Source organism: Octodon degus, unplaced genomic scaffold, assembly GCF_000260255.1.
Source record: "Octodon degus isolate 3935 unplaced genomic scaffold, OctDeg1.0 scaffold00310, whole genome shotgun sequence".
NCBI classification, from domain to species: domain Eukaryota; kingdom Metazoa; phylum Chordata; class Mammalia; order Rodentia; family Octodontidae; genus Octodon; species Octodon degus.
The window spans coordinates 387,703-398,246 of record NW_004524886.1 but is presented as its reverse complement, the minus strand read 5'-3'; the positions used below and the strand labels follow the sequence as shown (position 1 = coordinate 398,246).

Below are 10,544 nucleotides of genomic sequence, written 5' to 3'. Positions count from 1 at the left end.
CCAGCTGAAGACCCAGAGCCCAAGACCACGTGCTCCACAAGTCCAGCTGAAGACCCAGAGCCCAAGACCACGTGCTCCACAAGTCCAGCTGAAGAATGCTGCCACCTCAGCAGTCTTGCTTGCCTCTCGCAGCCTGGTGTGAGGCTGTCAGCATCAACTGGATGAATGTGGTGCTGTAGAAACGAGGTGTCCTTTTACCGCAGGCAATAAACGTGCTTGTTCATTAACACCATCTTCTAAAACTGTCAGAGTGCTGAAGCCCTTCTTTGAATCAGTGCGCATACCCTGTGCATGCTCTAAAGGATCCCAAATTGTACCCCAGCAGTGAACGCTAAGTTAGGAGAGCAGTGCTGAGCGACTCTGGCTGGCGCAGGTTCTGCTGCAGAGACACCACAGGACTCAGCGGGGAGCTCAGAGCCTGGCGGAGCCCTCGCTCTCAGGCTGATTTCCCTGCAAGCAGAGCTGCAGATCTGTAGGGCTAATGACTGGGAGCACAGTTAAGGCCACATTTCATTTTGTTAAAAAATTGCCATTTTCCCCACAGGACTGTTACTACTTTGTGTTCCAGCAGTGAATTGCTATATTTTACCATTTTTGCATTGTCAAAAATCTTAATTTTGTTCATTGTAATTGGTGCATACATATGTCCTTCTCATTCTTCATTTCCAGTTTTAAAGAATGCATTTTTCTCTTTTCCTGTGAGTTTCTGATTTGTGTTTTTAATTTTAAGACTAAACTTATTGAGACATCATTAGGTTAGTGCACCTTGGTACCCTAGAGGGTTCTAGAATTTAAGAGGTGCTCAATGCAGTGGCCACGAGCTTTTAAACAATAATTATTTTTTCTTTTCTTTTTTATTAATTTTATTGAGAAACAAATAGCAATGAGACAATTTCAAAACAGGTTAGTAGGACAGTTACAATAATTAATACATTGCATATTGTTGTCTTCATAGTAGTTATTCATAGTACAAGATGCAGACATGATATCCTGTCCAAACACTGTTACTACAAATCTTTCTTCTCCTTGAATTAAAAGAAAGTAGCTGTATATCTACCCTAACTAATTTGTATATACAGAAGAAATGGACAGATTCCTAGAAAGGTACAAAACTGAATCAAGAAGATATAAGAACTCTCAAGAACACAATAATAGCCAATGAAATATGAAATGTAATAAAAAAAATACTGACAGAGAAAAGTCCAGGTCCTGATGGATTCACAGCTGAATTCTACAAGAAATTCACAGAAGATATAATCACTATACTCCTCAAACTCCTCAATGAAATTGAAAAGGAAGCAATCCTCCCAAAATCATTCCTGGAGGCAAGTATTATACTGATACCAAAACTAGGGAAAGACACAACTAAGAAAGAAAACTACTGGCCAATCTCCCTCATGAACATAGATGCCAAAATCCTCAATAAAATCCTAGCAAATAGAATACATCAAATCATCAAGAGGATTATACACCACGACCAGGTAGGATTCATCCCAGGGACGCAAGGATGGTTCAATATATGCAAATCTATAAGTGTGATACACTATATCAATAGAGTTTCTGTTTTTAGTTAATGCCAGGCTCAGAATCCCTTCCTGGCTCACAACTGCCTCACCCACCTGTAGTGCAGGAGGGTGGTGGGCCACAGGTCCCCAGGAAGCGCCCCTGCTTCCGCCTCATGGTCCTGGCTCTTGGGGCAGTGTCAGGGCTGCCATCAGAAGCTCTGGTCTGTCCATTGGGGCAGCAGCTGCCTGAGTATCTGGCTTTGTGTCCTCAACTTTGAGTCAAATCTCCTCCTGAAGTTGCCCTCGGGTGCCCGCCACTCCCGCGACCCTCTGCAGGGACTTGGAGACAGACAGTAAGCATGGCAGAGACTAGCCCTGTTTTCTATTTTTGAAACACTGTGAGCAAAGTTCTTTCCAATCCATACAGCAAAGTCACCAAGACATCAAAGTTAGTCTCCATAAGCACGCCAGCTCTTGGTATCAATGTCAGGAGCACCACTGTTTCAGGTGCTGAGGCCGCAGGGCCAGGCACCTCTGCTCCCCTGACCAAATCCAGGGAGTGTGATTGATTTAGAGACCAGAGAAAGGGTCAGCTTACAGCAGAACATGCAGGGCCCATCGCTGGGCACCACCCTCTGCACACATCGAGCCCAGGGAGGGGCCCAAGAGGCAGAGGGCAGGGTGTGTTTCACCCAGGCGGGCTGGGGTGTGCTTACCCGCGAGCCACTTGTCTATTGGAAGTGCACCTAACTCTGGAGTGCCTGTTGTCTGTGCCAGGTTGTGCCAGGTTTACGCTGACACGTGTGAGGGACAGGAGGGAAAAACAAGGGAAAACTGTGGATGAGTACTATGCACATGGAGAAGACCACCTTTGTTAAGAGAGCTAAAGTAATTACTGGTGTTTGTGTTAATTTTATCTACCTATCATTTACTGGGTTTGTAAAAATCTTATGAGAAAAAGTATATATTAACTCATGCTTCGTGGAACAGGAGATGTGGCCTAGGAAACGTGGGATCCGAGGAGGTGCACAGGCCTCCGAAACCTGGGCAAGGTGCTGCACACCCCTCCTTGCCTGCTCCTGACCATGTCTGGCCCCAGGATCCAGCTGCTCCTGGCATCGTCGGCATGTCTCTAAGATGGAGATGAGCTCTCGTGGTTCCAGTAGGGGAGAGAAGGAGGAAGAATGAGGAGCCGGGCGGTTGGGGGGCCTGCCACAGCTGCTGCCACCGCCGCTGCCACCCACCTCTCTGCTCTCCATGGGGAGCTGTGAGTCCCCAGCACGAGCTGCCGGTGGTGCTGCTGCTTTGCGAGGGTTGGTGGTGGGGAGGCGATGGCTGATATAGATAAACTCATCATCGACAGCATTATCCAACGGCTGCTGGAAGAGAGAGAGCCCAAGCCAGGTGAGACTGTCCAGCTATAGGAGAATGGAATCAGAGGATTGTGCTTGAAGTCTCGTGAGATCTTTCTGAGTCAGCCTACCCTACGAGAACTTGAAGCACCACTCAAAATGTGTGCTGATATCCACGGAAGATACTATGATTCGACTTTTTGAATATGGTGGTTTCCCACCAGAGAACAGCTGTCTGTTTCTTGGGAGCTATGTGGACAGGAAAGCAGTCATTGGAGACTATCTGCCTCTTACTGGCTTACAGAATCAAATGTCTAGAGAGGTTTTTCTTCTCAGAGGGAACCATGAATTGCCAGCATCAATTGGATTTATGGATTTTGTGATGAATGTAAAAGAAGATATAACATTAAACTATGGAAAACGTTCACTAACTGTTTACCAATAGCAGCCATCATGGATGAGAAAATATTCTGCTGTCAGGGAGGTTTAGCCACAGATGTTCAATCCATGGAGCAGACTTGGCCAACTACGTGACCAACTGATGTACCAGGTCTAGGTCTGCTTTGTGCTCTTGTGTGGTCTGACCCAGATAAAGATGTCTTAGGCTGGGGTGAAAGTGACAGAGGAGTGCCCTTCACATTTGGTGCAGAAATGGTTGCAAAATTTCTCCACAAACATGATTTGGATCTTATATGTAGCCCACAAGGTGGTCGAAGATAGATACGAATCTTTTTGCAAAGAGACAGTTGGCTACTCTGTTTTCTGTACCCAATTACTGTGGAGAATTTGACAGTGCAGGTACCATCATGAGTGTGGATGAAACATTAATGTGCTCCTTTCAGATTTTAAAACCTGCAGAAGAAAAGAAGCCCAATGCCACAAGACCCTTAACACCTCCAAGGGTTGGGCCGGGCCTGAGCTCGTCCATTCAGAAAGCTTCAAATTATAGGAACAATACTGTTCTATATTAGTGACTGATTATATTTTCTTTGGCCTATGTTCTTTATTCTGCAGTGAAGCTGAGGCTTATAAGTCAAAACAAAGGAACTTAACTTGCTTTCCACCAGTTTATACAGAATTTACAGTATCTATGATTTTTTTAAACTAAGATCTGTTAAAAAAAAAAAAAAGATTTGTTTCAACAGATGACTGTGTACAATACCATGTGGTGAAAATTCAGACTTATTAAATGACAAACTTGTTTTAAAAAATGATAGAGATGAGATTTTGACCAGCAGAAATCCCTGGAAAGTCTACTTCTGGTTGCATCCCAGAAGGCGGGTCAGGCAGACCGGAGCAGTCAGATTTCCTGCTGAATGACGCCTTTCAGCTGCGCTCCATGCCAGGGCGTCACGGGGCGAAGATCCAGCCCGACAGCCTGCAGATTTGGTCGAGGAAGAGGAGTCAAGGCTGTGCTGCGTTCCCCTGCGCACCAGGAGGGGTGTCACTGCTCCTCAGAGAGCCGAGGTAGATGGAAAGCTGTGCACACCAGGTGCAGCCACAGAGAGCTTCCCGCGGCCAGCGGCGGACTGGAGAAGGAGCAGACCCTGACTGCGGGAACTGCTGACGCTGCAGGCGTTTCCTCCTCACTTCCTCTGGTGAGACTTCTGGCATAATCACTACTTGTCCCATGACAAAGAAAGCGTCCCCAAGTCTGTGCTCCATGAAGAATAGTTTTTGGATTTCTACAAAACACATAATTCATTTTCTTTGTTTCCAAATTCTGATAAAGGAGAAGTCTTCAATTTCTTCTCAAGTCACTTTTAGACTTTTCAAAATCCTCATGTTATTTTATGTATTCACTCACTTTGAGGTTTTTTTGTGGAAACAGGGATTGAACTCAGGCCCTTGCGCTTCCCAGGGAAGCGCTCATTCCACTGAATCATCTCCCCAGCCCCTGACTCTGAGGTTTTACAAAGCTTTGCTCCTTTCAAGTGTCTCAGATGCCAATGTTCCCAAGTGCTCCATAAACCCTATGAATGGTTGGCAGGACACTGTAATCTGAAGCACCAGCTATGTTCACGGAATCAGAGGATCAGACCAGAAGCATCTAGGGACACGCTTATGAGTGAACTTTAATCAGACACCTGCTATGACAGAGAATTAAAATCAGCAGAACCAAAGAAAGACAAATACAAGTGTGTTTCTAGAAGGCTGGCGTCAGTTTCGTGGGAATGTGGGGCCAGTTCCCTCCTGTGCACCCAGCGCAGGCAGCTGCCCCCACCGTTAACCTCCTCATTCACAGCAAGCCCCGAGAGCCCGGGACAGATGAAGCCAGCAGAGGCCCCTGCACATCACACTGCAGGCCCTCTCTGCCGGCCCAGCACCCTGCTCCAGGCGTCCCGCACGTCCCTGTTCCTCAGGCTGTAGATGAGCGGGTTAAGCACAGGCGTGAGGATGGTGTAGAAGGCGGAGAAGACCTTGTCCTGCAGCGGGGTGTGGTAGGCCGGGGGCAGCACGTAGGTGTACACTGCGGCCCCGTAGAACAGTGTCACCACCATCATGTGCGAGGAGCAGGTGGCCAGGGCCTTCCTCTTGCCCCCCGCAGACCTCATGCGCTGCACGGCGACGAGGACGCGCGTGTAGGAGGTGGTCACCACGGAGAAGGGGGCCAGCAGCATCAGGACGCAGCAGACGTACATCACGGTCTCGTAGGCGGCCTTGTGGCCACAGGCCAGCCGCAGCATGGTGGGGGCCTCGCAGAAGAAGTGGTTGATGGTGTGCGAGGCGCAGAAAGGGAGGCTCATGGTGAGGGGCGTGAGCAGGAGGCTGTCCAAGGCGCCCCCGAACCACGAGCTGGCCACGATCAGCCAGCAGACCCTGCGGCTCATGAGCACCGGGTAGCGCAGCGGGCTGCACACGGCGGCGTAGCGGTCGTAGGCCATGAGGCCCAGCAGGAAGAACTCGGCCCCCACAAAGCCCATGTAGAGGAAGTACTGGGCGGTGCAGCCGGCGAAGGAGATGGTGCCCGTGCCCACAAGGTAGTCGGCCAGGGCCTTGGGCACGATGGTGGAGATGTACAGCATGTCGATGAGCGAGAGGTGGCCAAGCAGGAAGTACATGGGCGTGCGCAGGAGCGCGTCCCTGTGGCTCAGGAAGATCAGGAGCCCGTTAGCAACCATGGCCGTCAGGAAGACGGCGCCGACGACGGCGAACAGGAGTCCTGGGGCTCCGCTGTGAGCGAAGAGCCCCACCAGGGTGAAGTCGCTGGAGAAAGAACTGTTGCTGGCCATGGCGTGCTGCTTGAACTGGGGGCGTAAGAGGAGCAGGAGTTAGCGCGGGCCACAAGAGACAGAACGAATCATGTAAAAAGGCACATGATTTGCTTTTTTTCCTGAGCAATTAAATGAAAAGTTTGCATATAATTCATAGCAAGCTCTTTCCCAAGAAGGACTGTGCAATTTCTTCCTGTTGAGAAGTCACAGGGCTGGAGCCATGGCATGGGGAGGAGTCGGTGCTTGGCAGGGCTGCAGGGGAGAAGGCGCAGCCTCGCTGCAGAAGGTCTGGGCCCAGCAGAGACCCTTCCCTTGGGGTGGACTCCATTCATTTGAAATGTGGATGTCTCTCCAAGACGAGGGACATGCTCTGTACAACCAAGTCATTTAGTAAGGCATTTGACCAAATTGAGGTTCTTCATCGTAATTTTAAAAGCTGCAGGAAGGAGGGGGCCCACACTCCAGCAGCTGGTAAGTTAGTGGACCAGCCTTGAGCTTTGGGCACAGACACTAGGGTGGAAGTCGGTGGTCAGGCCTTTTTTTAAATCAAATGCCTCAGGGAGAACTACAGCATTAGAAGAGCAGTCCCAGCCCCTCCATCCAGAGGCCAGGACCAGCCCTCTGCCGCATGCCCCATGTATGCCTCTATATACAAATTCCACTGCAAACTTGGCTGACGTACACACACATTTCCAGGATCTGACCTGGACCTACCACAGACTTGTGGAGATCAGAGGAATTTTACTATGTTTATTTTACTATGTTTATTTTACTGGTTTTTTTTTTTCTGTCTGGTCAGACTTTTTTGTTGTTGTTGTTGTTTGTTTGTTTCTTTAGTTTTGTTTTCTTGGGGGCCTGCCCCTTAGCTCAGTTCTTTAAGTGGCTGCTTCAACAAAGCAGTCAGGCTCAGGTTGCTGTGGTTCGATCCCCACAACTCAAGCCAGCCAAACCTGCCCTGAAGGCATTCAGAGCAAAAAAAAAAAAAACCCAAAAACCAAAAACCAAAAAACAACCCTTTAGTTTTGTTTCCTTATTTTGATTTTTTATTGTTATTTTTGCTTCTGTTTTTTCTCTCTTATTTTTCTCCTCTTTTCATGCCTTATGTTCACACCCTCCCTCTTTGTTTTTTCTACTCATCTTCTTATCCACCTTTGCCAACAGTCCTGCTTTATTTTGTGATGTTTTCATGTGAGCAAACGTTGCCTCTTCTCTTTCTGGTTTGCTAGCCGGGCTGTGCCCGAGACTATTGTTACTGCTAACTGCTCTACTTCATCCAGGGTGTCACGCATGTCGTAATCGGTTTTTCTCCCCTGTGTGACAACACTGTCACTGTATGGGGTCATTACATAACATCGCCATACTCCAGTAACAAAAGACTGGGTTCTGAGCCAAAAAGACAACATGCCTCACTCTTAACCCGCAGGTAATGCAGGACCGTGGGGTAGATATAAACATGAAGAAGTCCTACATCGAGAAGACATCCTGTGGAACAGACATTTCCTGGGGAAGCCCCAATACACGGGGAGCACTATCTACCACAAGAAATCTATATCATCAACATAGAAAACCAGGTGAAATTGGCAAAACCAGAAAATAACAAGACTCTGAAGTAAAATGCAACCACAGACCACCAGCTCAAGCAGGATGAGTTCAGAGCTCAGTGAGATAGAAGTAATCAGAAACCAAACACTGAAACTTTCTGAAATGATAGCAACAGAAATGAAAAGAAACGGCAGAGGCTACAGAGAAGGTAATCTTTATGTACAAAAAGAAATGGCAAAATGGGTGATATTAAAGCAGACAGAGATAAGAAAAAAAAGAGGAATTCAGAAAAACAATAGAAACCATTAATGGCCAACATAGGAAAGAAATGAAATCCTCTACTCATTCATGATAAAAACTACAGAAAATCAGAGTAGGTGACCTATCTCAAACTAATAAAAAGGGCACCTATGACAAGCCAACAGCCAGCATCATCCTAAATGGACAAAACCTAAAAGCTTTAACTCTAAAGTCAGGACCAAGGCCAGGGTGTCCACTGCCACCACTTCTAAGCAATGTAATTCTGGAAACATTGGTCAGAGCAATTAGAAAAGAGAGAGAAATAAAAGGAATAAGGATAGGAAAGGAAAAAATTAAATTGTCATTATTCACAAATAACATGGCACTCTACATTGAAGGCCCCAAAACTCCACCAAGAGATATGTAAACTTAAAAACCAAATTCAGTAGCATAGCTGGACACAAGGGCAACTCTCAAAGATCAATAGCATTCCTGTACCCAAATAACAGAAATTAGGGAAACCACACCCTTCACCAAAGCATCCCCAAAGAGAAATACTTAGAAATCAACCTAACAATGGAAGTAGAACACCTCTACATTGAAAACTACTCTTTTCTGAAAAAGGATATAGAAGAGGTTATCAGAAAATAGAAAGATGTCCCTTGCTCTTGGGCAGGAAGAACCAACATAATAAAAATAGACATACTCCCAAAATTGTTGTTATTCAGATTTAAAGTGATCCCAATCCAAATACTATTAGGACACCTCACAGAACTAGAGAAAACATTCCTAACACTCATCTGGAACCATTCTTCTGGAATCAGAGGGGATCTGGAATAACCAAAGCAGTTCTGGGAAACCAAGGCAAAGCAGGGGCACCGCAGTCCCCCACCTGAATCATACTCCCAAACTACTGGGATGAAAAGGGCAAAATATGTTCACTGGAAGAAAGGTAGTCTCTTTAATAAATGATGCTGGAAAACCTGGATTTTCACATCTGAAAATTAGAGTACAGCCATATCTAGCACCATGCACTACAATAAAATTGAAATGGATCAAAGATCTAAATATTAAAACAAAAACATTAAATCTACTGGAGGAGGAAGTAGGTAGAAATCTTAAAAAGATATGGGTAGGTAGAGAGTTTATGAACAAAATCTAGATTGCATGGGAAATAGTTCAAAGAATAAACAACTGGAATCTCATTTTATTAAAAACCGTGGGTGCATCAAAAGAAATCATGAACAGTGTGCAAAGAAAACCAATAGAGTAGAAAAAATTAGGCAGTTATTCCTCAGACAGAGGACTTATGTCTAGAACATATAAAGACCTGATAAAAATTAGACTCCCCAAATTCAAAAACCCAATCCAAAACATGGGGATCTGAGAGGCACATGCACTTCTCAGATGAATAAATACAAATGGCAAATGGATAGATGAAAAAATATTCACGGTCATTGGTCATTCAAGAGATGCAAATGAAAACAATGCTGAGATTCCATGTCACACCAGGAAGAATGGCTAGCATCAAAAAATCAACCACTAGCAAATGCTGGCAGGGCTGTGGGGAAAAGGAACCCTTCTCCACTGTCGGGAGTGTGGACTGGTGCCACCACTGTGGAAGTCAGTATGGGGCGTCCTCATAAAACCAGGATTAGAAGTTCCAAGTGACCCAGCTCTTCCCCGTCTGAGTGTCTTCCTGGGAGAACTACAAGTGTCTACTACAGCAATATTCTCCCACCCAAGTTTATAACACTAGACTCTGTAATGGCTGAATCTTGGAATCAACCCAAATGCCTGTCAACCAAGGAATGGATGAAAAGATGGGATTTCTTTATTCAATGGAGTACTACTCAGCCATAAAGAAGGATAAACTTGAGACTTTTACAGTTAAATGGATGAACTTGAGACCAGACTTGTAAGCGAAGCAGGTCAGACCACATGTGGGAACCTCGTAGTGTCTCCCTGGCATGAGAAACTAAAAGAGCAAATAATGTCCAAAATGTGCATTATCGTGCATTCACAAAATTGTGAAATGGGATGAAATTGTTCAAAGGAAAAAGGAACTAGGATGGGGGAAAGGGAAAGGAAGGGGAAAAGAAAAACAAGGCAAGATGGTGCACTACGAATGTCTCTGATTTCACTGAAAATAAAAGTTTGTACTATCATTTGGAGAATTTTTATGTGCTTGCTTTGTACTGTGAGCAACTACTTTAAAGATAACACTATGCAATGTATTAGCTCTTGTTACTCTTCCATTATTTTGTTCTGAAATTTTGTTTTACATAAAATAAAATAAGCCCTGATGTGTCTCATAAGGAAGCAACCATTCAGCTGCAGACACAGCTGCAGATCACAGCGAGCCACAGCAAGGGGACGCCACGTCCTCCTGACTGGTGGCCATTCTGCCTTGGTCCTGTCGCCTACCAGCTTTCCACCCACTCGTACCCCGTGCTCTATTGCAGAGATGCCAGGGTGACTTTGAGCCCTGTGGCACTCACTGTCATGTGGAGGAGAAGCAGCTCGAGCTCAGAGAAGGGGACTGTGTCCTCCTGCACAGCCCACCAAGGGGACGGTCCTCCTGCCCAGCCCACCAAGGGGACGGTCCTCCTGCACAGACCACCAAGGGGACCGTCCTCCTGCACAGCCTGCCAAGGGGACCGTCCTCCTGCACAGCCCGCCAAGGGGAC

General features: G+C 46.4%; 1 protein-coding gene and 1 pseudogene across 1 annotated transcript; one reads left to right on the top strand and one right to left on the bottom strand.

The window, feature by feature from the left end:
* The first annotated feature begins 2,836 nt into the window (after window positions 1-2,836).
* Window positions 2,837-3,828, top strand: LOC101582989 (annotated as a pseudogene).
* Window positions 3,829-4,739: 911 nt separating this feature from the next.
* LOC101591650 (olfactory receptor 2T6-like) lies at window positions 4,740-6,090 on the bottom strand. The gene has a single exon (XM_004647517.2). The coding sequence runs from the start codon at window positions 6,088-6,090 to the stop codon at window positions 5,152-5,154; it is 939 nt and encodes a 312-aa protein (XP_004647574.1). The 3' UTR covers window positions 4,740-5,151.
* Between the last annotated feature and the right edge of the window lie 4,454 nt (window positions 6,091-10,544).